This window comes from Pleurodeles waltl, chromosome 10, assembly GCF_031143425.1.
Source record: "Pleurodeles waltl isolate 20211129_DDA chromosome 10, aPleWal1.hap1.20221129, whole genome shotgun sequence".
Lineage (NCBI taxonomy): Eukaryota > Metazoa > Chordata > Amphibia > Caudata > Salamandridae > Pleurodeles > Pleurodeles waltl.
In genome coordinates this window covers 13,658,651-13,685,365 of record NC_090449.1, presented here as the reverse complement: position 1 = coordinate 13,685,365, position 26,715 = coordinate 13,658,651, and the positions used below count along the sequence as shown (strand labels likewise).

General features: G+C 51.5%; 1 protein-coding gene across 3 annotated transcripts in view; it reads left to right on the top strand.

Annotated features, from left to right (window-relative positions):
* The window catches only part of PNCK (pregnancy up-regulated nonubiquitous CaM kinase), a 223,459-nt gene extending 198,649 nt beyond the window's left edge, over positions 1–24,810 (top strand). For 2 of the 3 annotated variants that reach the window (XM_069209409.1, XM_069209410.1), the window contains 4 exons: positions 5,811–5,889; positions 12,554–12,641; positions 17,541–17,660; positions 23,529–24,810. In XM_069209409.1, coding sequence (XP_069065510.1) covers positions 5,811–5,889; positions 12,554–12,641; positions 17,541–17,639 — 266 coding nt within the window. In that variant the 3' untranslated portion in view covers positions 17,640–17,660; positions 23,529–24,810. The remainder of the gene's footprint in view (positions 1–5,810; positions 5,890–12,553; positions 12,642–17,540; positions 17,661–23,528) is intronic. The other variant, XM_069209411.1, reaches the window with a different exon arrangement.
* The last annotated feature ends 1,905 nt before the right edge of the window (positions 24,811–26,715 follow it).

Here is a 26,715-nt window from a genome sequence, read left to right as displayed (position 1 = left end):
TCACTCTTCTGTTGTCCCTGGGGGGCAGTGACGAGGATGCGGGCTCCACTGGAGTCTTGTTCCTCACTCTTCTGTTGTCCAGTGGGGCTCAGTGAGGAGGATGCGGGCTCCACTGGAGTCTGGTTCCTCACTCTTCTGTTGTCCCTGGGGGCAGTGAGGAGGATGCTGGCTCCACTGGAGTCTGGTTCCTCACTCTTCTGTTGTCCCTGGGGGCAGTGAGGAGGATGCTGGCTCCACTGGAGACTGGTCCTCACTCTTCTGTTGTCCCTGGGGGGCAGTGAGGAGGATGCTGGCTCCACTGGAGTCTGGTTCCTCACTCTTCTGTTGTCCCGGAGGGGTAGTGAGGGGGATGCTGGCTCCACTGGAGTCTGGTCCTCATTCTTCTGTTGTCCCTGGGGGGCAGTGAGGAGGATGCTGGCTCCACTGGAGTCTGGTTCCTCACTCTTCTGTTGTCCCTGGGGGGTAGTGAGGGGGATGCTGGCTCCACTGGAGTCTGGTCCTCACTCTTCTGTTGTCCCTGGGGGGCAGTGAGGAGGATGCTGGCTCCACTGGAGTCTGGTCCTCACTCTTCTGTTGTCCCTGGGGGGCAGTGAGGAGGATGCTGGCTCCACTGGAGTCTGGTTCCTCACTCTTCTGTTGTCCCTGGGGGGCAGTGAGGAGGGTGTTCGCTCCGCTGGAGTCTGGTCCTCACTCTTCTGTTGTCCCTGGGGGGCAGTGAGGAGGATGCTGGCTCCGCTGGAGTCTGGTTCCTCACTCTTCTGTCGTCCCTGGGGGGCAGTGAGGAGGATGCTGGCTCCACTGGAGTCTGGTTCCTCACTCTTCTGTCGTCCCTGGGGGGCAGTGAGGAGGATGTTCGCTCCACTTGATTCTGGTTCCTCACTCTTCTGTTGTCCAGTGGAGCTCAGTGAGGAGGATGCGGGCTCCACTGAAGTCTGGTCCTCACTCTTTTGTTGTCCCTGGGGGTAGTGAGGAGGATGCTGGCTCCACTGGAGTCTGGTTCCTCACTCTTCTGTTGTCCCTGGGGGGCAGTGAGGAGGATGCGGGCTCCACTGGAGTCTGGTTCCTCACTTTTCTGTTGTCCCTGGGGGGCAGTGAGGATGCTGCTCGCTCCACTGGAGTCTGGTTCCTCACTCTTCTGTTGTCCCTGGGGGGCAGTGAGGAGGATGCGGGCTCCACTGGAGTCTGGTTCCTCACTCTTCTGTTGTCCCTGGGGGCAGTGAGGAGGATGCGGGCTCCGCTGGAGTCTGGTTCCTCACTCTTCTGTTGTCCAGTGGGGCTCAGTGAGGAGGATGCGGGCTCCACTGGAGTCTGGTTCCTCACTCTTCTGTTGTCCAGTGGGGCTCAGTGAGGAGGATGCGGGTTCCACTGGAGTCTGGTTCCTCACTCTTCTGTTGTCCCTGGGGGGCAGTGAGGATGCTGCTCGCTCCACTGGAGTCTGGTTACTCACTCATCTGTTGTCCCTGGGGGCAGTGAGGAGGATGCGGGCTCCACTGGAGTCTGGTTCCTCACTCTTCTGTTGTCCCTGGGGGGCAGTGAGGAGGATGCGGGCTCCACTGGATTCTGGTTCCTCACTCTTCTGTTGTCTCTGGGGCTCAGTGAGGAGGAGGATGGCTCCACTGAAGTCTGGTACTCATTCTTCTGTTGTCCCTGGGGGGCAGTGAGAAGGATGCTGGCTCCAATGGAGTCTGGTCCTCACTCTTCTGTTGTCCCTGGGGGGCAGTGAGGAGGATGCGGGCTGCACTGGAGTCTGGTTCCTCACTCTTCTGTTGTCCCTGGGGGGCAGTGAGAAGGATGCTGGCTCCAATGGAGTCTGGTCCTCACTCTTCTGTTGTCCCTGGGGCTCAGTGAGGAGGATGCTGGCTCCACTGGAGTCTGGTTCCTCACTCTTCTGTTGTCCCTGGGGGGCAGTGAGGAGGATGCTGGCTCCACTGGAGTCTGGTTACTTACTCTTCTGTTGTCCAGTGGGGCAGTGAGGAGGATGCTGGCTCCACTGGAGTCTGGTCCTCACTCTTCTGTTGTCCGTGGGGGGCAGTGAGGAGGATGCTGGCTCCAATGGAGTCTGGTCCTCACTCTTCTGTTGTCCCTGGGGGGCAGTGAGAATGATGCTGGCTCCAATGGAGTCTGGTCCTCACTCTTCTGTTGTCCCTGGGGGGCAGTGAGAAGGATGCGGGCTCCAATGGAGTCTGGTCCTCACTTTTCTGTTGTCCCTGGGGGGCAGTGAGAAGGATGCTGGCTCCAATGGAGTCTGGTCCTCACTCTTCTGTTGTCCCTGGGGCTCAGTGAGGAGGATGCTGGCTCCACTGGAGTCTGGTCTTCACTCTTAAAGTTGTCCCTGTGAGCAGCGAGGAGGATGTAGGCTCCACTGGAATCTGGTTCCTCATTCTTCTGTTGTCCCTGGGGGGCAGTGAGGAGGATGCTGGCTCCACTGGAGTCTGTTCCTCACTCTTCTGTTGTCCCTGGGGGCAATGAGGAGGATGCTGGCTCCGCTGGAGTCTGGTTCCTCACTCTTTTGTTGTCCCTGGGGGGCAGTGAGTAGGATGCTGGCTCCACTGGAGTCTGGTTCCTCACTCTTCTGTCGTCCCTGGGGGGTAGTGAGGGGGATGCTGGCTCCACTGGAGTCTGGTCCTCACTCTTCTGTTGTCCCTGGGGGGCAGTGAGGAGGATGCTGGCTCCACTGGAGTCTGGTCCTCACTCTTCTGTTGTCCCTGGGGGGCAGTGAGGAGGATGCTGGCTCCACTGGAGTCTGGTTCCTCACTCTTCTGTTGTCCCTGGGGGGCAGTGAGGAGGGTGTTCGCTCCGCTGGAGTCTGGTCCTCACTCTTCTGTTGTCCCTGGGGGGCAGTGAGGAGGATGCTGGCTCCGCTGGAGTCTGGTTCCTCACTCTTCTGTCGTCCCTGGGGGGCAGTGAGGAGGATGCTGGCTCCACTGGAGTCTGGTTCCTCACTCTTCTGTCGTCCCTGGGGGGCAGTGAGGAGGATGTTCGCTCCACTTGATTCTGGTTCCTCACTCTTCTGTTGTCCAGTGGAGCTCAGTGAGGAGGATGCGGGCTCCACTGAAGTCTGGTCCTCACTCTTTTGTTGTCCCTGGGGGTAGTGAGGAGGATGCTGGCTCCACTGGAGTCTGGTTCCTCACTCTTCTGTTGTCCCTGGGGGGCAGTGAGGAGGATGCGGGCTCCACTGGAGTCTGGTTCCTCACTTTTCTGTTGTCCCTGGGGGGCAGTGAGGATGCTGCTCGCTCCACTGGAGTCTGGTTCCTCACTCTTCTGTTGTCCCTGGGGGGCAGTGAGGAGGATGCGGGCTCCACTGGAGTCTGGTTCCTCACTCTTCTGTTGTCCCTGGGGGCAGTGAGGAGGATGCGGGCTCCGCTGGAGTCTGGTTCCTCACTCTTCTGTTGTCCAGTGGGGCTCAGTGAGGAGGATGCGGGCTCCACTGGAGTCTGGTTCCTCACTCTTCTGTTGTCCAGTGGGGCTCAGTGAGGAGGATGCGGGTTCCACTGGAGTCTGGTTCCTCACTCTTCTGTTGTCCCTGGGGGGCAGTGAGGATGCTGCTCGCTCCACTGGAGTCTGGTTACTCACTCATCTGTTGTCCCTGGGGGCAGTGAGGAGGATGCGGGCTCCACTGGAGTCTGGTTCCTCACTTTTCTGTTGTCCCTGGGGGGCAGTGAGGAGGATGCGGGCTCCACTGGATTCTGGTTCCTCACTCTTCTGTTGTCTCTGGGGCTCAGTGAGGAGGAGGATGGCTCCACTGAAGTCTGGTACTCATTCTTCTGTTGTCCCTGGGGGGCAGTGAGAAGGATGCTGGCTCCAATGGAGTCTGGTCCTCACTCTTCTGTTGTCCCTGGGGGGCAGTGAGGAGGATGCGGGCTGCACTGGAGTCTGGTTCCTCACTCTTCTGTTGTCCCTGGGGGGCAGTGAGAAGGATGCTGGCTCCAATGGAGTCTGGTCCTCACTCTTCTGTTGTCCCTGGGGCTCAGTGAGGAGGATGCTGGCTCCACTGGAGTCTGGTTCCTCACTCTTCTGTTGTCCCTGGGGGGCAGTGAGGAGGATGCTGGCTCCACTGGAGTCTGGTTACTTACTCTTCTGTTGTCCAGTGGGGCAGTGAGGAGGATGCTGGCTCCACTGGAGTCTGGTCCTCACTCTTCTGTTGTCCGTGGGGGGCAGTGAGGAGGATGCTGGCTCCAATGGAGTCTGGTCCTCACTCTTCTGTTGTCCCTGGGGGGCAGTGAGAATGATGCTGGCTCCAATGGAGTCTGGTCCTCACTCTTCTGTTGTCCCTGGGGGGCAGTGAGAAGGATGCGGGCTCCAATGGAGTCTGGTCCTCACTTTTCTGTTGTCCCTGGGGGGCAGTGAGAAGGATGCTGGCTCCAATGGAGTCTGGTCCTCACTCTTCTGTTGTCCCTGGGGCTCAGTGAGGAGGATGCTGGCTCCACTGGAGTCTGGTCTTCACTCTTAAAGTTGTCCCTGTGAGCAGCGAGGAGGATGTAGGCTCCACTGGAATCTGGTTCCTCATTCTTCTGTTGTCCCTGGGGGGCAGTGAGGAGGATGCTGGCTCCACTGGAGTCTGTTCCTCACTCTTCTGTTGTCCCTGGGGGCAATGAGGAGGATGCTGGCTCCGCTGGAGTCTGGTTCCTCACTCTTTTGTTGTCCCTGGGGGGCAGTGAGTAGGATGCTGGCTCCACTGGAGTCTGGTTCCTCACTCTTCTGTCGTCCCTGGGGGGCAGTGAGAAGGATGCTGGCTCCAATGGAGTCTGGTCCTCACTCTTCTGTTGTCCCTGGGGGGCAGTGAGAAGGATGCGGGCTCCAATGGAGTCTGGTCCTCACTCTTCTGTTGTCCCTGGGGGGCAGTGAGAAGGATGCTGGCTCCAATGGAGTCTGGTCCTCACTCTTCTGTTGTCCCTGGGGCTCAGTGAGGAGGATGCTGGCTCCACTGGAGTCTGGTCTTCACTCTTAAAGTTGTCCCTGTGAGCAGCGAGGAGGATGTAAGCTCCACTGGAATCTGGTTCCTCATTCTTCTGTTGTCCCTGGGGGGCAGTGAGGAGGATGCTGGCTCCACTGGAGTCTGCTCCTCACTCTTCTGTTGTCCCTGGGGGCAGTGAGGAGGATGCTGGCTCCGCTGGAGTCTGGTTCCTCACTCTTCTGTTGTCCCTGGGGGGCAGTGAGGAGGATGCTGGCTCCACTGGAGTCTGGTTCCTCACTCTTCTGTTGTCCCTGAGGGGCAGTGAGGAGGATGCTGGCTCCACTGGAGTCTGGTCTTCACTCTTAAAGTTGTCCCTGTTAGCAGCGAGGAGGATGTAAGCTCCACTGGAATCTGGTTCCTCATTCTTCTGTTGTCCCTGGGGGGCAGTGAGGAGGATGCTGGCTCCACTGGAGTCTGCTCCTCACTCTTCTGTTGTCCCTGGGGGGCAGTGAGTAGGATGCTGGCTCCACTGGAGTCTGGTTCCTCACTCTTCTGTCGTCCCTGGGGGCGGTGAGGAGGATGCTCGCTCCTCTGGAGTCTGATCCTCACTCTTCTGTTGTCCAGTGGGGCTCAATGAGGAGGATGCTGGCTCCACTAGAGTCTGGTTCCTCACTCTTCTGTTGTCCCTGGGGGGCAGTGAGGAGGATGCTGGCTCCACTGAAGTCTGGTTCCTCACTCTTTTGTTGTCCCTGGGGGGCAGTGAGGAGGATGCTGGCTCCACTGAGGTCTGGTCCTCACTCTTCTGTTGTACAGTTGGGGGCAGTGAGGAGGAAGCTGACTGTAGTTCCGGGGGAGGGTTATAGTTCTATCCCCCAATCAGAACATCTTAAGATGAGTTTTGTTTTCTTTTTTTCAGCCAAGGATTTCATCCGACACCTGCTGGAGCGGGACCCGGAGAAGCGGCTGACGTGCGAGCAGGCTTTGCAGCATCCGTGGTGAGTTCGCGCTGCTGCCTCGTGGGCATCTCGCTCTCTCTGGCTGTTCGGGGTTCGCTGGCCTTGTCTTGTTTCCAATGAGGTCTAGAACCCATTGTTCAGGGAGGTTCGGAAGTGCCTGGGGGTGTCTGTGCTGATGGCCGTGGGTCTGGCTCTTACCATGTTGGGAACTGTACAGGCGCGCGGGATGTCGGGCTTTGTACTGCCCCCCGGTGTGTGCACAGGATGTCTAGCAGCCTGGGCCTCTGCAACTGTAAGTAGGCTTAAAATGACAGCAACATGCACATTCCATCCTTCCAAGGAGCCCCGGAACCAGCGGCCCTCAGGGAGCTGCTGAGTACTGGTGAACTGCTGTGAGCTGCTTTACCTCAGGACCAGCGGCCCTCAGGGAGCTGCTGAGTACTGGTGAACTGCTGTGAGCTGCTTTACCTCAGGACCAGCGGCCCTCAGGGAGCTGCTGAGTACTGGTGAGGTGCTGGTGGTGTGCCAGTGAGGTGCTTTACCTCAGGACCAGCGGCCCTCAGGGAGCTGCTGAGTACTGGTGAACTGCTGTGAGCTGCTTTACCTCAGGACCAGCGGCCCTCAGGGAGCTGCTGAGTACTGGTGAGGTGCTGGTGGTGTGCCAGTGAGGTGCTTTACCTCAGGACCAGCGGCCCTCAGGGAGCTGCTGAGTACTGGTGAACTGCTGTGAGCTGCTTTACCTCAGGACCAGCGGCCCTCAGGGAGCTGCTGAGTACTGGTGAGGTGCTGGTGGTGTGCCAGTGAGGTGCTTTACCTCAGGACCAGCGGCCCTCAGGGAGCTGCTGAGTACTGGTGAGGTGCTGGTGGTGTGCCAGTGAGGTGCTTGACCTCAGGTCATGCACTTATGAAGTGCCAGTTACGTGCCAGTGAGACAGGACCACCGCTTCGGGTAACCGTGGTGGAGAAAGTCAACTTAAACATTAGTGATTGCTTCTCGCACTCCAAATTACTGACTTCTTCTCCATGTGGAATTCCACGGATGGTGAGTCCAGCCCCATCCAGAGCTCTGTTGCTGTCACAGGTGCCATCAAACGCACTTTTTGAGAAGGTGTTTAACGCTATCAAAACGACCACATGAACGAGGCAATGTTTAACACCCCAAAATGGCATCATCTCTGACGTGGCTTAATTTCATTGGGTGTCTATGCTGCAATAAGAGTACGTGGGTGCAGCATGGTAGGTTATAGCTCTGACATGGTGTGGTTGGCTGGTGCAGCCTTCTTGGGGATTAGAAGTGTCCCTGAGAGGAGATTTCTCCCCTATGTTCAGGGTACTTCTCTTCAGCCCCATCACAGACCACCATGTACTACATGGATGTCTGCCTTAGCGGTTATTACACCAAAACATGTGGGCAGACCATCAAGTGAGTGCCCAGCATGCAACTCTTTTCACAAGCTTTCCATCCCTGCTCGAGCCAGTGACGACTCCGCCATCAGGAGCACTCGTAGAGCCTACTCTCGACATGAGGCGCGAACTCATGGGGAGACGGACCGAAAATGTGACGTCCTTATGTGGACTCTCTAACACTGCTAAAGAGAGTGACAAAAAGTCATTTTTTATTTTTACAAGTATCAAGTTTGTCTCTACTGAAATCTCCTTCAGTTTGTTCCCATATGCAAAATACGCGTCACAAATTTCAGGATCCAAAGACCCGCACATATGTCCTGGATAAATGTACCGAGGTTCTACATAGGTAAGGATCAAATGATTAAAAAAACAGACTTAATGCACATTTCTAAGGAAAGATAATTTATCTGATGCAAAAACTATGAAGTACAGGAGATCATCCAAGTACATTTCGAAAAGCAACTAGAGATCCTTAGTGGAGGATGGATACACATGTCTCATAGTTAGAAAGTACCCACTAACAACACTCCTTGCTCAGGACTTGAGAGATGATGAGACATGACAGTAGTTGTTGAAAACAAATATAAGGACTTTTATTAATAAGATGAAAAGTACTCAATGACCTTTCGATGGCATACTTCATCATCGCGCCCCTCCTGTCCCCGGTCGCTCCTGGTGCAAGCCGGTACCTTTATGTACAGGAGCTCGTGAGGTCTTGTCAGGGGTGGTAGCTGGATGGGTGCTTCTTGAAAAGCAATATTGGGTATTGTGTGAGGCGGTGACTACAGCGGTGAGTGGGCATGGTTTAAATTTACCCATTGGTGGACAAAGAGAAGTTTTAGTATATCCCCACTGGTATGTTAATACGAGGTAGAGATTAATTCAACCTTCAGAGAGAGGTCAACATGTTTCTGCCCAGTAAGCACCCCCAGTTGAATCGTATGGGCATTCATCAGGACTAGGGGTGGGTGGTAAACTCCGCTCCGCTGGTGGAGTTTACGTAGTTTTGCCACTCTCCGCTCTACTTGGAGCACAGAGTTCGGCAAAAAACTCCACTTAACACCACATGGCAGAGTTTACCGGCGCACACCTCTCCCAACTGACTGTAGTGTTGTGTATTCAACTTATTCAGCGCGCATCTGACGTTGCACGATCACGTGTCATGTGCTGTGGTGAACAACTGGCTGATGCTCCCACCCCCCAGTGCCTTGAAACCCTCACGGGTGAGTAGTGCGCTTTACAAATGCTGTGATTGATTGACTGATTGAGGTTCCGCCCGTCAGCTGAGGGAAGAAGAGAGTCAGACATCAGTGCGGAGCCGGCAGCTGGTCCCAGGGAATAGCAGGCACCGCATTAGTAGAGTGCGGCCCGTTCTCACCTCTGCACAGTCTGTCCTTCCCTCCGCCGGGCCCCAGCATCATCCCAAGGTACAGGGAACCCATTCATATCCAGGGTGCAGACAGAACCCATGGCCCAGTGTCCTGCTAACCCTGGCCTGAGACCGGCTTCTGCATGGCCCAGCTCTTGCCGTCCTGCGCACCCGGACGATACCTCGGTACCACTGCCCCTGCCTTCTCGCCGTAGCTGTCAGTCCCATGAGTCTCATGGAACTGCCACGTTTAGGAGGATGAGTGGCAACTGATTGTGTCAGATGGTTTGGGGAGAGGGATCTAGGGTGGCTGGCTCAAGTTCTTCTGTGTGTAATGAGAAGGGGGTTTTGTTTAGAGTGAGATACCTGTTTACACTGAAGGTTGTGGGCTCTCTCTACAATACATGAGCACATTTGTTTCCAGTGTACCACCAGCATGCTCCTACAAATAAAAGGTTCACAGTTTAGTGTTAGAAATAACCATTGCGTATGTGCTGGCCCATAATGAAGTGTCGCCAAATTCCCAGGACGAGTTTAGGCAAACGTCATCATGCAGTGTAAATCTCCTTTGACTAGTCTGGTCTGGTTTTCAAGCCAAAGGTAATAACAGAGCAGAGTGGGTTTGTAAACCATGTCATGCGGCCTCTCATTAAACTGGCGCTGGGCACCACTGCTGCTGCTGCTGCTGCTGGCGCGCGCAGTGCTCCGAGCCGTGCTCTGGGGTGCTCACCTGCACCCGCTGCTGCTGGAGCGCGCAGTGCTCCGAGCCGTGCTCAGGGGTGCTCACCTGCACCTGCTGCTGCTGCTGGCGCGCGCAGTGCTCCGAGCCGTGCTCAGGGGTGCTCACCTGCACCCACTGCTGCTGGCGCGCGCAGTGCTCCGAGCCGTGCTCTGGGGTGCTCACCTGCACCCACTGCTGCTGCTGCTGGCGCGCGCAGTGCTCCGAGCCGTGCTCTGGGGTGCTCACCTGCACCCACTGCTGCTGCTGCTGGCGCGCGCAGTGCTCCGAGCCGTGCTCTGGGGTGCTCACCTGCACCCACTGCTGCTGCTGCTGCTGCTGGCGCGCGCAGTGCTCCGAGCCGTGCTCAGGGGTGCTCACCTGCACCCGCTGCTGCTGCTGCTGGCGCGCGCAGTGCTCCGAGCCCTGCTCAGGGGTGCTCACCTGCACCCACTGCTGCTGCTGCTGGCGCGCGCAGTGCTCCGAGCCGTGCTCTGGGGTGCTCACCTGCACCCGCTGCTGCTGCTGCTGGCGCGCGCAGTGCTCCGAGCCGTGCTCAGGGGTGCTCACCTGCACCCGCTGCTGCTGCTGCTGCTGCTGGCGCGCGCAGTGCTCCGAGCCGTGCTCAGGGGTGCTCACCTGCACCCGCTGCTGCTGCTGCTGGCGCGCGCAGTGCTCCGAGCCGTGCTCAGGGGTGCTCACCTGCACCCGCTGCTGCTGCTGCTGGCGCGCGCAGTGCTCCGAGCCGTGCTCTGGGGTGCTCACCTGCACCCACTGCTGCTGCTGCTGGCGCGCGCAGTGCTCCGAGCCGTGCTCTGGGGTGCTCACCTGCACCCACTGCTGCTGCTGCTGGCGCGCGCAGTGCTCCGAGCCGTGGTCAGGGGTGCTCACCTGCACCCACTGCTGCTGCTGCTGGCGCGCGCAGTGCTCCGAGCCGTGCTCTGGGGTGCTCACCTGCACCCACTGCTGCTGCTGCTGCTGCTGGCGCGCGCAGTGCTCCGAGCCGTGCTCAGGGGTGCTCACCTGCACCCACTGCTGCTGCTGCTGGCGCGCGCAGTGCTCCGAGCCGTGCTCTGGGGTGCTCACCTGCACCCACTGCTGCTGCTGCTGGCGCGCGCAGTGCTCCGAGCCGTGCTCTGGGGTGCTCAACTGCACCCGCTGCTGCTGCTGGCGTGCGCAGTGCTCCGAGCCGTGCTCTGGGGTGCTCACCTGCACCCGCTGCTGCTGGCGCGCACAGTGCTCTGAGCCGTGCTCTGGGGTGCTCACCTGCACCCGCTGCTGCTGCTGCTGGCGCGCGCATGCTCCGAGCCGTGCTCAGGGGTGCTCACCTGCACCCGCTGCTGCTGGCGCGCGCAGTGCTCCGAGCCGTGCTCTGGGGTGCTCACCTGCACCCGCTGCTGCTGCTGCTGGCGCGCCCAGTGCTCCGAGCCGTGGTCAGGGGTGCTCACCTGCACCCGCTGCTGCTGCTGCTGGCGCGCGCAGTGCTCCGAGCCGTGGTCAGGGATGCTCACCTGCACCCGCTGCTGCTGCTGCTGGCGCGCGCAGTGCTCCGAGCCGTGCTCTGGGGTGCTCACCTGCACCCACTGCTGCTGCTGCTGGCGCGCGCAGTGCTCCGAGCCGTGCTCAGGGGTGCTCACCTGCACCCACTGCTGCTGCTGCTGGCGCGCGCAGTGCTCCGAGCCGTGCTCTGGGGTGCTCACCTGCACCCACTGCTGCTGCTGGCGCGCGCAGTGCTCCGAGCCGTGCTCTGGGGTGCTCACCTGCACCCACTGCTGCTGCTGCTGGCGCGCGCAGTGCTCCGAGCCGTGCTCAGGGGTGCTCACCTGCACCTGCTGCTGCTGCTGCTGGCGCGCGCAGTGCTCCGAGCCGTGCTCAAGGGATGATCACCTGCACCCACTGCTGCTGCTGCTGGCGCGCGCAGTGCTCCGAGCCGTGCTCAGGGGTGCTCACCTGCACCCACTGCTGGTGCTGCTGGCGCGCGTAGTGCTCCGAGCCGTGCTCTGGGGTGCTCACCTGCACCCACTGCTGCTGCTGCTGGCGCGCGCAGTGCTCCGAGCCGTGCTCAGGGGTGCTCACCTGCACCCACTGCTGCTGCTGCTGCTGCTGGCGCGTGCAGTGCTCCGAGCCGTGCTCTGGGGTGCTCACCTGCACCCGCTGCTGCTGGCGCGCGCAGTGCTCCGAGCCGTGCTCAGGGGTGCTCACCTGCACCCGCTGCTGCTGCTGCTGGCGCGCGCAGTGCTCCGAGCCGTGCTCAGGGGGGCTCACCTGCACCCACTGCTGCTGCTACTGGCGCGCGCAGTGCTCCGAGCCGTGCTCTGGGGTGCTCACCTGCACCCACTGCTGCTGCTGCTGGCCACTGCACCTTAAGGTGAGGCTAGACTCTGCCCCTCGATTCGCAAGCTCTTCTTTGGTGGCTCCATTGCACAATCTTTAACTACTGTGTGGTTCTGCCAAGTGGGCGAAACTCCACGAAGCCTCTCGGAGTTTTCATGAAACTCCATGGAATTCCACGCAGTAAAGCTCTGCGCGTTCCGCCCACCCTTAACCAGGAACGTATAGGCCTCTCTGCTATCAAGGGACATCAAAGTATTGATCAGAGAAGTGTGAAGCTTATAAATATAATGGACTTCCAACTGATGGTTAGAGGTCAGGTGTGCAGCTCCCCCTGCCTGATGACCCATCTTTTTGGGTTTAACATTTCACCTCCATGGATGGACCAGGGGTCAGGTTCTCTGCAATACCAGCTTTCCCATCATCCATTCTTCCTTCCAATAGAGGATTCCTCCTGGTCCATCCAAAGAGATGAGATGCTAGGCCTGAGAAAGATGAGCCTGTAAATTTAGGTAATTGAATCTCATAAGAATGTAAGCGCCTCCTTACCATCACCCCTCAGCTACCACAAATCTGGCTTAACCACGATTCTTATAAGAGCAAACACAGAATTACTGAAGACCAAGGAGTAAAAGCAGTGGGAGCTCAAAGTGATCGCAGATGGAGACCTCAAAAGCAGCACTCACAGGAAATAGGGAGTCTCTGCCACTGGACATAACTTACTCCAGTCCTGGCTTTCCTTTTACAAACATTTGTGATCTGGTAGTTTAGAGAGATTGATGCATGTGTTATAGTCCTGTAGGTGCAGGGAGCACAGCCCCTTTACCTGGGCACGCATGGCTGGCATGAGTTCTGCCCTTACTCCTGTCTCTCCACAGGATCTCTGGTGACACCGCTCTCGACAGGGACATCCACGGATCCGTCAGTGAACAGATACAGAAGAACTTTGCACGGACTCAATGGAAGGTGAGAGTGAAAGGGAACACCATGGGAGGGCGATTAAATGGAAGGTGGGTGAGCAGTGTAAACATGTCAGGGCGCATGAGTGCCATGATCTCATGGTTTTTTAACATCACCCCCAGTGCCTTACTTGGCTGGGCCTAATGGGCTCTCTATTTCTGCCCTTGGTTATCCGAAGAAGAATCCAGAAGAGGTTAGAGATGGTGGAAGGGCCACCTACCTTCCTGTGTGTACAATGAGAGATGTCTAAGCCGTTTCTGTAGCCAGTGTCCTGATGACAAATGATGAACACTCAGGGGTGGATTTAGATATCGGAGATGGAAAAATCCATCACAAACGTGACCGATATTCCGTCGGCCGTGTTGCAATCTCCGTAAGATATAATGGGATCGTAATACAGCAGACGGGATGTCAGTCACGTTTGTGAAAGAGTGACGTCCTTTGTCAAACACTAAATAAGGCCCTCTGACACGTATTTTGAGTAGTGTCGTAGTTGGAAGGGGATGTGAGAAGTTAGAGAGGTGGGAACATTCTAGATGCCTCATTCAAAGTCAACTGAGACCTGAACTCAGATGGGAAGGCAATGTATGCTCCAAAGTGCTCTATGAAACAGCAGTGACGTTCTACATAATAGTGAACAAAATGTGTATTATCGATCATTGGAGGCCTCCTGTCTTTAGAAGGAAGACAGCATGTCTCGCGAATGAATACACAACAGAACATCGAGGTTTTAAAATCATGTTTACATAATAGTACAGCAAAAATATTGGGAACCAAAATATTGAGATTAAAAGTTTATATTTATTTATTAATTTATTGAGGGTGTATTTTTCTATAAAGCAGACTTCTAGATTTACAATTCTTAACTGTACTTATCATACCTTTTGTCATTGTGGATATTTTGGTTGTTCAATACTTTTGCTACGTTACAATGACAGCACAATAATAAAAAATTAATGCCTGATTTAGATATTGGCGGATGGATTACTCCGTCACAACGTTGACAGATATCCTGTACCCCGAAATCTAAATCCCATTCTATCCTGTGGGATTTAGATTTCGGGGTACAGGATATCCGTCACCGTTGTAATGGGGTAACTCGTCTGCCGAGATCTAATTAGGCCCTAAATATCTTGATACTGTGCCGTTTGGACACAAAACATAGAATGTGTTGTAGATTTAGGTGGATAATTCTGTTACTAGTGACTGTGTATATAACACTCAACACAGACCTCATCGATTCTTCCACCCGCCCTACAGCACCTCTCTCCCTCTCCTGCTTTCTGTCGCCTGACGCTTTCTTTCCCCTTTTCCCTTCTTCAACTTTGCCTCCTCTCTCTGGTTTCTGCTGTCCTCACCTGTCAGTTTGTCCTTTTGGTTCCTTACCAGAGCCAGTGGGTGGTGTTTGTGCCTGTGTTGGGGAAGATTAGAGGGGCAGCTGATATCCTTGTTGCCCCATTGGTTTTGGGTATGAGCTATTACCCTTCTCACATGGTCCTTTATAGTGGAGCAGGAGATTAACACTGGTTAATGCCCTCTGCAAAGGCCATTGACCACTTTAACCATCTTGTGCTGAGTACAATGAGGCGTGTTTGAGATCCTGTGAACGTGGACTAAGGTCACATTGTTTAATGTGTCCACAAGCACCTTAATGAAAGCCCATCTTATACACAGCAGCACGTCATCAACAGAGTGACCCTTGACCTCGCACCATAAGGCAAATCTGCCAAACCCATTAAAATCAAATTGTGAGACCTGATAAACTCCTTGTGGCCTCACTTATGGATTGATGTGGGCTCCTGCCCCCTCTTACCCTGTACCCCCTATTCATCAAGGGTTGATTAACCTTTGTAAAGCCCGCTTCTTCATCAGAAGGTGCTATTCTGAGCAACAAATCAACTTCACCAATATCAATCTAACTAAAGCAGGCAGGCAGCACATGCACAGTAACTAGTGCAGGCAGGCAATGCATGCACAGTAACTAATACAGGCAGACAGTGCAAATAGAGTACAAAATGTATGTAGGTGGTGCATGCACAGTAACTAATACATGCAGACGGTCCATGCACAGTAACTAATGTATGGAGATAGTGCATGCACTGTAACTTATGCAGGCAGACAGTGCATGCACAGTTACCAATGCAGGTAGACAGCGCATTAACAGTTACTAATATATGCAGAGAGTGCATGCACATTGAGTAACGCAGGCAGACAGTGCGTGCACAGTAACTAATGCAGGCAGACAGTGCGTGCACAGTAACTAATGCAGGCAGACAGTCCATGCACAGTAACTAATGCAGTTAGACAGTGCATGCACAGTTACTAATGTATGCAGATTGTGCATGCACAGTAACTAATGCAGGCAGGCAGTGCAAGTAGAGTAACTAATGTATGCAGGTGGTGCATGCACAGTAACTATTCCATGCAGATGTGCATGCACAGCAGCTAATGTATGCAGATTGTGCATGCACAGTAACTAATCCATGCAGATGTGCATGCACAGCAGCTAATTTATGCAGACTGTGCATGCACAGTAACTAGTACATCAAGACGGTCCATGCACAGTAAGTAATGCATGCAGATGGTGCATGGACAGGAAGTAATGCAAGCAGATGGTGCATGCACTGTAACGAATGCAGGCAGATGGTGCATGCACAGTAACTAATGTATGCAGATGGTGCATGTACAGTAACTATTGCAGGCAGACAGTGCATGCACAGTAACTAACATATGCAGATGGTGCATGCACAGTAACTAATGCAGGCAGCAGTGCATGCACAGTAACTAATGTATATAGCCAGTGCATTCACAGTAACCAATGTATGTAGACAGTGCATGCATAGTAACTAATGCATGCAGACAGTGCATGCACAGTAACTAATATATGCAGATGGTGCTTGCACATTAACTAATGCAGGCAGACAGTGCATACACAGTAACTAATGTATGCAGAGAGTTCATGCTCAGTAACTAATGCAGGCAAACAGTGCATGCACAGTATTGTATGCTGATGGTGCAAGCACAATAACTAATGCATACAGATGGTGTAAGCAAAGTAACTAATGTATGCAGACGGTGGATGCACAGTAACTAATCCATGCAGATACTTCATGCGTAGTAGCTACTTTATGCAGACGGTGCATGTACAGTAACTAATACATGCAGATGGTGCATGAACAGTAACTAATGCATGTAAAGAGGGCACGCATAGTAACTACTGTATGCATATGGTGCATGCAAAGTAAGTAATGATTGCAGATGGTGCATGCACAGAAACTAATGTATGCAGATGATGCATTCACAGTAAGTAATGCATGCAGATGGTGCATGGACAGGAAGTAATGCAAGCAGATGGTGCATGCACAGTAGCTAATGTATGCAGAAGGTGCATGCTCTGTAACTAATTCATACAGATGGTGCATGCACAGTAACAAATGCATGCAGATGGTGCATGCACAGTAGCTAATGTATGCAGAAGGTGCATGCACAGCAGCTAATTCATGCAGACAGTGCATGCACAGTAGCTAGTTCATGCAGGCGGTACATGCGGGGTAGCCAATGCATGCAGACAGTGCACATGTAGAAGCTATTGCTTGCAGACAGTGCATATGCAGTAGCTAATGCATACAGGTGGTGCATGCACGGTACCTAATGCAGGCAGATGGTGCATGCACAGTATGTAGACAGTGCATGCACAGTAACTAATGCATGCAGGTAGTGCATGTGCAGTAGCTAATGCATGCAGACAGTCCATGCATGTTAACTAAAGCATGCAGACAGTGCATGCACAGTAACTATTTCATACAGTCACTGCATGCACAGTAACTAATGCATGCAGACAGTGCATGCTCGGCAACTAATGCATGCAGACAGTCCATGCTCGGTAACTAATGCATGCAAACAGTGCAAGCATGGTAACTAATGCATACAGACAGCACATGCAAGGTAACTAATGCATGCATACAGTGCATGCACATAACTAATGCATGCAGAGTAACAAATGCATGCAAAGAGTGAATGCACAGTGACTAATGCATGCAGACATTGAAGGCAGAAGGAACTGCACATAACATTGGATGCCAAGGGGATGGACACCCAGTCTACTGGCTTACTGCTCTGAATGAGGGAAGGCCTGGGCAATGACCTGCTTTCAGGAATTCTTGGGAGAAGCATGCACTATTTTCATAGACACATGCATGGTTTACTGATGCAGAGAAATAATGCTCCAGGGACCTCTGCCAGACCCTGGAGTATCCCAAATATTTCATGAGTTTCTTTTAAGAATTGCTCTTTAAAACGTGGCTATTAGCCCACTGAGTGGGGGACAATATACCCTAAAGTTAATCCTTTGCTTCCATTTGAAATGCTAAATACCTGGCGGGAGAATCCTTCTAACACTTCTGGATAGCGATGGACTTCCCTGCGATGTCTGATATCAGGCTGGTATTAAAGCCAGACCCATGGCTGCTTGACTGCACTCTAGAGCTGCTGTGCGGGCAGCTGTCTGGGACTTCTCACAGAAGAAAGGCTGTGGCTGTCCCCATCACAAGAGGTCACTTAAGAACAGACTATTCCCTGTCACTGTAAAAAACTTCAACTGACGTTACAAGAAGCATCAGATGTCCACAGAATAGCTCAATGACGCCTCTTTATGTAATATAAACCCAACATTGGAACACTATGCGAAGAGACAGCTGTGCAGTCTAGCAGCGGGCGCAGAGACAGTCACACTTGGCACCGCCACCAGGAATTCCACTATTTAGTTTATGCACAATTTTTTACATCTACTATGTCACAGAGACAATCCTGGGAAGGTGATCAGCAAACCAAAAGCCTCCTCAGAGTACTCACACTCCTGATCAGTCCAAATATAGTACTTGACATTGTTCCCTTTCATTGTTGCAGAGAGCCTTCAATGCCACCTCGTTCTTACGCCACATTTCCAAGATGGGCCACAGCGCGGACGTGGAGGAGGCGTCGGCAGAGGCTTCTCCAGGAGAGTAGCGCGCGAGACGTTGATGGGAGGTGAGTATGTCCTTTCTCTGTCTGTAATCACTCCTCCGGGAGACGCGCTGTACATGGAAGATGTTTCACAGTGGAACTCTGGGCCTGGTTTAGAGTTTGGTGGACGGGTTACTCCGTCACAAATGTGACGAATATTGCGTCCACCGCATTATGATCCTATTATATCCTATGGACATCGTAGTACGGGGGACGGGATATCCTTCATGTTGTGATGGAATAACCCCATCTCCAAACTCTAAATCAGGCCCAATGTCTTCTCTTGGCCTTCTCAACAGGGAGGTTAGTACAGAGCCAGGAGAATGGCACTTCTGCAGGTGCCCTCCGTGCCGGCTGGCATAGTTTGAAGCTGCCTCCCTTGATGGGACTGTTGGCTTGGTTGAGAGGAGGGTGGAATGTGCTGATGAGCAGCTGCATCCACATCTGTGTCTCAGGCCACCTACATGCCCTATGTAGCGTGAGATAGATAATGTGCGTTCACCACCTGAATCCACTCCATCTCTCTTCTGTGCCAATCCATCTGTGTGGCAGTACTGTGGCCTCAGGTCTGGGGTGGCAGAGACCGCAGGTGCAGGGAGCTTACCTTGAGCAGATCACTGACACAGCTCCCAACACTTATAAGTTCTAAGGAGTTTCCCCTGGCAGGAAAGGGTGCCTAGAGCTTGAACAACCTACTGAACTCCAACACTGTCCTGGACACATATGTGGATGGATCACAACAAGATTATGGTAACTTTCTTTTAAGTAACAAGAGGCTCAAGTGTGGGTTGACCCCAGAGGAAGGGAGTTTGAGAGTTTGACACACGTCACGTGGTACTCAGAAGCAGGAGAAACTACAGGAACAAGGCTAGGGAAACACAGACAGCATCATCTGGAGTGGCCACAGTTCAGACAGCCCCTTCTCATTACAGCTCCATATTCACTCTACTGTTTGCCCCGCAAGTCCTCCACAACATTTGCAGACAGTGAACTTCGATTTAAAGTTCATGTTCTGAGTCTGTGCCACACAGCTGGGTCACCTGCTCTTTCCTCATTGATCCAGGTGGGGTCGAGCCGAGTTGGAGGGTGACTGGGTGGACTTGTGACTCCTGGCTTTGCTTGTTGGTTACGTGTTGTATTAATAGGATCGTGGACCATGTTTGAAGCTGTGACGGGAGGTGTTGGTCAAATAGAGCCTGGTGAGGACAGCGCACCTGGCAGTTCCATAACGCATTAAGCTTGGGTTTTCTTCTACTCGCTTCCCTCGCTCACGATTTAGCAGGCGGTGTCCGCACATCGTGAAGAGAGGTAACTTCACATTGACTCAATGTGGGCCTTGTGGAGATGTGTCTTAGCAAACAGAGGTCAGAAACAATAACTATAAAAAATTCAAAGTAAAAATAATGAGATGAAAAACATCTAAAAGATGCTTCAACATTGGATTACACAAAATATCACATTCAGAGAGTCCCAAAAGGTTTACTAAGGAGAGTATGAAGGGGCAGTTTGTTTATAGTTGATTCATTTAATTGTGAAAAAGCACAATGCCTTTTACTTCCTCAGGTGAGGCGTGGTCGCATACAGTCCTTGGTGTATACACATCCGTGACTAGGTGCATTCAGTGCTTAATTTGAGCCGTGGCTTCCAGTGCTCAGCTTTGGCACTTAATTGTCAACATTGGTGCTTATGACAGTCTGCCACAAGGCGGCACTGTTTGGCTAATTTAGAGATGAACACAACAACAGTTAATTATTATGTCAATTTACATTAAAAATGACTCTGACTTGCCTCTCAATCCATTCTTATATGGCCTAGAATTGTCTGAGTTGTCACCTTTACAAGACTGTGATGGTCAGCAGTTGTGTTGGTTCTGTTACTGGCAGGGGCGGTGGGCGGTGGGTGGTGTGAGCTGCAGTCACCTCCTGACGAGGGTCCTGCCAATTACTTTTCTTTTTACAAATTAAACACTGGGTGCATTAACAGCAGCACACAGCTGAAGCGAGGCGGGGTGGTGCGTAGAACTCTTGGGGTGACCAGGGTTGGTTTCTTCCACTCTAACTCCACAGAATGCCTGCTCTCCTCTGTGGATGAGGGGGTAGCAGCAGAGTGGATTGGGGGCTTTGTGGCATATATGGTTTGGTCACCTAATAACATCACATAGAATCACTTTTCATGTTGTAGCAGAGGTCTGGTGGTACTCAGAACTTGTTTACACCGTTTTGACATCATAATCCCTGTTTCCCTTCCTGATGTGACACCCTAAATGGCTAAGGGTATGCCTAGACCAGGTACCGTGCTTGCTGTGACACCGGATTGATAGCAGCGATATACCTCCTTACAAAGCCGAAACCGGTCTTGTGCTGTTTCTGTCCATTCTATTGGGAACTTCACCTGGCAGTTCAGGATGGACTGTTCCTATTGGAGCAGGACTATGAATGATTTGCCTGAATTTGACCTTCTTCTACAATGGCACAGTGGGTGAAAAAAATGGCGTGATATGCAGATTGAAAAAATGCCAGTGGTTTAGACTGTTTCAAGCATTTCTCCCGTCACCTTTTGTGATGCAAAACAAGCCAGTAGCTGTTTTCAACAATGCATGCATCGTGCGTGGTACCAGTGGCACATACCCTAGAAAAGAAAAGTATACATATTTCAGTGATGTGAATGGTCAGCTTCAGGAGCAGTGGTCTGCCGAGCCAAGATAGGAGGCTTTAGCTTTCTGTGATAAACAACACTGCCGCTGTGTCGCACTAGCATATGAATGCATACCTTGAGTGAGGAATTGTGGCGTGGTCCACACAGTGTCGGGTCCCACTTATCTTGTGTGGACTTTTACTCTTAGGCCCACATTTATGAGCCTTTGACAAAGGGCAGCGCATAAAGCCAGCCCGCTGTTCTGCCCTGCGCCAAAGGAAAGGGCAGGAATGCTCCGAATCTATGCAATATGACGCATTCCTGTCCTTTCCCCTGCGCTGGTGCCGTTTTCTCTGCCTGGCGCCAGCACAGGCATCCTGGCAGCATGGTGCACAGGTGCCTGCGTTGCATGCAGGATTGTTTTTGTGCAGGAAGGGACACCTTCCTGCACAAAAACAATCCTGGGAGGCTTTTTCCTCTTTCTGTGTGTGTTGCAGGATGCAGCACACATAGAAAGAGGAGAAAACAAGGATAAATAAAGGTATTTCTTCTCATTGCTCCTCCCCTGGGAGCCATAAGGTTCTGATGCATTCCCAGGTTCCAGGGCCTTGTAAATCTGGGAATGTCAAAATCCATGGGTGTCGCTCGGGAAAACCCAGGGCAACGCCTATGTAACGCCTCCAAACACACAAACACAGAGTAAGGCAACGCAGTGACTTGCCTTGCTCCATATCTATAAGGCCATTCAAAGCCACGCAAAGTGACTTTGCGTGGCCTCATAGATGTGGTTGCAAGGTTTGCGCTGCCATTGGGTCACTAAAAGTGATGTATCAGCAGCAAAAGCCTCTCGAAAATATGCCCCGTAAGGCTTGACTTGAGTAAGGCAGAAATTAGACATTGACTAATAAAAACAGATGTCCGTTCCACCCATCTTTATGTTCGACCTCATTTTAAGTGGAAGGCTGTGTTCCTAAAGGAGACAGAAGTAGCATTTGTATGTTCCCACTCTGCCCCTTTCAAGGAAAGTTTCAATTGTAACACATGCTGGATAATGTACTTGGAAGGGACAAGATGTCAAAACAAGCATTTGCAATGCAATGGGTTTCACGTTTGCTCGAGTTAGAGCAATTGGCACTGTGAATTCCTAACTGGACTTTTCTTGCCACTTAAAATTGAAAATGAAAAGTAAAACAGTTGACTTAAGCGAGCCGATTTAAAGCACCACAGCCGCCATGAGTACGAAGGAGAGACACAAAAGGAAAAAAGGAGTTCACTCACAGTCAAACTTATTGGTAAATGTGCAATTATCCATGTAATAAGGTCAATGGCAAAGGTGGTAACAAAACCGCCCCAAGGAGGGAAAAACGTAAAACATTTACCAATGATAACAAAGGATTTTTGAAAGACAAGCCAAGCAACCAGTGAAAGTGATGGGCATGCAGTGGGAGTGGTTAAAAGCTCACAGATAGATTACAAAAGGCCAGAGCGCTTGCACACTCCACCTAACAAAAGGAAATAAAATGTAGAATTAGAGATCGATGCTATCATAAACGATAGGCCCATAAAATCTAATTTACTAAAAATACCAGTTTCATATGCTTTTTTTCGAAAGTTATTTTAAGGAATTTCAGCTGAAAAATTTACTATTTTGCAAACATTCTCTGAAAATTATCCTAGGTCAGATGAATCCGCAACACTTCTGGGTAGAGGCAGGCTTAATTCGCACCGTGAGAGTAGTGGACTATTTCATGAGTGCTTTTCCAGATCTTTTGCTTTTTAACAATTTTATGTGAAAAAATGTGTTGTAAAATGTTGAATTTGATCCCATTGCCAGGCATAATGTATGCAAGGGGGGGTCGTTCCCCCATCTGGAGGACTGAAAAAATGGCACAAAGAAATTTAAAGGATTTCTTTTTGCCATTTTTTCTGCATTTTTAACGCCTGCTCGGAGCAGGCGTTAAAAGGGGGCGCACCATTGGTTACAATGGGCCCCTATGTACTGTTCAGGGTCAGCGCTAACATTTTGTCGCTAACCGTGAACAGTACATCAATAGCATCAAAAATTTATGCTATTGCCCCCTATCCTGTGACATGGTGCTCCGTATTTTAAATACGGTGCACACATGGTGGCAGTAGGGGGCGCTAAAGGGTGCAAGAAAGTGGCAATGCACTGGGTGCAACACCACTTTTCTTAAATCTGCCTCATGATGTTCAGTGTTAGTTCAGTCCATGATGACACTTGTAGGCCTTCTCATTGCTTGCCCATTTGTGGGAGGTTGAGGAGTCATGTGGTTCAGTGTTGGTATATTCCATGATGACATCAATGGGGCATTCTACTGTTCACCTCTCTGGAGGAGGAGTAAAAAATCACTGTCTTCAGGGGTGGGTCATACCAGGATGACACCTCTAGGACATTTTTTGCCCCTCTGGTGGGAGGTTGATGAGTCAATGCATTCAGTGTTGATTCATTTCATGTTGACATAATTGTGGCATTTCATTGTTTGCCTCTCTTGGGGGGTGGATTTTGAGAAGTCACTGTTTTCACTCTTGATTCATACCACAGAGACACCTCTGGGGCATATGATTGTATGCCCCTCTGGTGGGAGGTTGAGGAGTCAAGGCATTCAGTGTTGATTCATTTCATGTTGACATAATTGTGGCATTTCAGTGTTAGCCTCTCTTGGGGGGGGGGGTGGATTTTAAGTCTTGATTCATACCACAGAGACACCTCTGGGGCATATGATTGTATGCCCCTCTGGTGGGAGGTTGAGGAGTCAAGGCATTCAGTGTTGGTTCATTGTGTGATGTCATCAATAAGGCACCACATTGCTTGACTGTCTGGGTGAGAGGCTGAGGACTAACTGTGTTCAGTGTTGGCTCATTCCATTCTGGAACTAGGGGTGTTTAATACTGTTCCTCCTGGGGACTGGTTGGGGAGTTGTGGCTTTCATGCTTGGTTTGCTTGTGCTGTTCCTATATAACCTGTAGTCTCCTCTTGAAGCATGTGGGTGTTTAGACTCTCTGTGGATCTAAGTTTGTTTAATGCAGACTATTCTAAAGCTTTTCGTTTTGTTCCAGTTGGAGGGTGGTGTTTGGTGCTTCGTGGTATTATGGTTTGGTGATTCTGTGCTTTCACCATGAAATTCCTGCTACGTTTTTAAGGCATACGGAGGTTGTTTTGGGTCTTTGTGGGGTTCTGGTCCGTTCCTTCAAGGACCCCTGAGTGTTACTAATTCTTATTGTTGTCTCCTCCAACAGGAAGAAGCAGAAGACATGACAACGGAGAAGTCCCGCCTTGAGGGCTCCCTGTCAGACGCTATGTTCATGCATGAGCTCGTGGTGACACCTGTCTGCATGCTGTCTAAAGCCGGCGATGCCTGGCCAACCCCACCCCCACTGGCTCCCATTCTCTGTATACAAGCCCTTCTCCCCCCACCTGTGGCTTCTCTCCCCCACCTCTGCCTCCCACCCTCTTTGTGGGGTTCCTCTCTGAGAGATGTGGTTCCTGGTGCATGAAAGAGACTGTACGGAGGAACATCTCCAGCGGCTTTCATCTTAAGGGCCTTCGCGGGGTGACATCCGGTAGCTGCCCTCACTCAGCTTCTCACCCTCTCAGAACTCGGGGGGATCTTCAGGAGACAAGGACCAGATGCCCATGCAGCTGGGGTGGGAGAGCAAGTTATGTCATGTTATTTTTGTTTTATGAAACGCACACTTTTCCTGCCAAAAGTGATTTCAAAGTAAGGTGTAACATGGGGCCCAGGGCCCATGACAGAAAAGATCAGTATTGAGTTGCATGAACCAGTCCCTGTGTGTTTTGGGAGGTCCCTGAAAGGATGCTGCTTGTGTAGGCTGCATTATGGAGCTGACACACCAGCCCATGTTTGTATTCAGCTCTTGGCAGCAGCTTTCCCTGTTAGAACTGGTTTGGGCATCTCCACCCTCTGAACATCTGCTCCAAGTGGAGGACCCATTAGGTACCCATTAGGTGACCGTCAAAAAGGAAGTATGGGTCCAAAGGGGGGTCTGACTGGGTGCACAATGGCCACCCTGAGGGATATGGGTGGTGTGTAGAATTTGGTAGGGTTGTCCTTTAAAATGGGCAGGTGTGTGTATCAATGTGTAAAAATGTGCCTTCCCTCACAAAAGTGTGGGAACAGCCCTTCTGGTGAATAAGTGCTCTTCCTTGTGATAGTAGCCACCTGTCCTGCTTGTGGGAATGATCTCCTGGTTGGTGTGCACTCTACCTTGAACATGTGGCTGCAGGAGCACTGGTCTCCACCCTGTGACAAGTACACCTCCTTGTGGACATGTGCTGCCCTGTGCAAAGTTCACCTCTGCTTCTAGCATCGCTTGTACCAATATTACTATGTTGTGGGTGTGTGCATGTGTGTGAGTGTGTGTCTGAGTTTTTGTGTGAGTGGGTGTGGTGCGTGTGCGTGCATATGTGGTACTGTGAATGATCAGTTGGAGGTAAAGAGATGTGAAAACTCTATATTTGTTTACAGCCATACAATAAAGATACTTGTTAACATGTGAATTGTGTTCAGACTCCTCCATTTCAAATTTGTATCCATTTCTAATATTGTTATGCTGTGTTATGCGTATTTGTAAAGCACACTCTCAGCTGCAAGGGTATCCTGCCACTGAATGTGCTTTCCACTCTCCATGGAGCATTGAGCATATCTACATTAGGGGTGGGAGGTAAACTTTGCTCCACCAGCAGAGTTTGCAGAGTTTTGCCACTCCGCACTCCGCTTGGAGCGCGGACTTGAGCAAAATCTCCACCAGCCGCACCTGGGATTGAGGCAAATTCTGGACAGGACTGCAAAAAATTCAGGACAAAGGGTCAAAATTCAGGACAAAAATTCAGGACAAAGGGTCGAAATTCAGGAAAAAAATTCAAGAACAAACGTCAGTTTTACAGACACACGCAAGAGAGGCCATGCCTCACTATGTTGTCAGTGCATTTATTTACTCTTTTTTAACATAGCACTATTTATTCACTGTGGTCTTTTTGTGATTGCCTCCTGGTATGCTACATTCAGGTGTCACATTACGTCCTTGTTCAGTGGTAAATTAATGCCCTTTCAGTACTGTGGAAAGCCCATCCCCCCTACCCAAATCTACCCGATCTTTCTTGAAGAGAAAGTAACAGCAAAATTTTGATTATGTTTCTGAACATTTTAAAACCCCTGGCAAATAGTATGGGAAACATAAAGGTAATTAACCTTATGCTAGTTTAAACAAATTGAACAAAAACATCTGGCTTACCCCAACCGCCCATGGACTTTCAACCTAATTGTTTTTTAAAGAGGCAGGGCAGATGGTGTGGGCGACAGTCTCACATCTAATGTCAGGATGTGATGTGCCCATAACTTGTCTGTAGTCTCACTGCACTAGAGTGTATGTCTGGGACTCTACATTTATCTCAGAAATGGGAGCCCGGACTACCAATCAAAGATAATAAAAGAGGAGGATGAAATTGAGATCAAATGGGAGATCCACGGCAAGTAATTCAAAGGGTTGTTGCTAAGAACTGGATAAATAAAGAAAAGAAGAACAAGGTGGGACAATTCCTACAATCAGACAAGATGGGTCCACCAAGACTATCGGAAGGTATTGGGTACCTGGGGAGTTGTCTCTGCACACAGGAGCGAAACAGAAGGGGCACTGTCAAGTGGTTGAACAAGCAACACCCATCCACCTTGGTAAACTCTTCTGGTGCAATGGTCCGCTGTTAGTGCTTGTGAAGGGGGAGCAGGGGCCAGACCCCGTGCAAGGTTGTGCAAGGCAATTGCTCACTTAGTCCATGTCTTTATATGGTTTTGAAATTGAGCAAAAGCCAAACTAGAGATCTGGGTTATCTCCAAGTGTCAAGTACACATAGAATCTTCAAAATATTTGGGATGTAAATTTTACAAACAAAATGTACAAATTTTAAAATATAATTAGTGTTTCTTAAACATATGGCACTGTTTCCCCCTTTATATACAATACATTTAGACCTCAGATTGAACTAGGAACCAGTTACCTTTCAATACCTAATGATTAATATCTACCATTCTTACACTGATTTCCAGGATGAAAATCTCGGCAGAGCGAACGGTCCCTCCAAGCCCAGTTTGCTTTTTGGTCTTCTCTTCTGCTTTCTGTAGAGGCCACGTGGCACTAGTGAAGATGGTGTGCTACCACAATGATAGTATTATTTTGCAAACCTTCCCCTGCTCGTCCTTATAGGCCACACATCTGATTTGGTCGCTGCGGCGCCATCGGGAGCTCTTTCCACTCTAAAGCTAACTGTGACTGCGGGTGGATTAGGTCTTCTGGACTTAGAATGATATTATTCAGCTGCACAGGTCCAATGGGTGGCTCACTGGCTTTCTGCCCACCTCCCTGCATGAGATGGGGTTTACCAGTAAAGACTTTTAAGGAAGGCTAATAC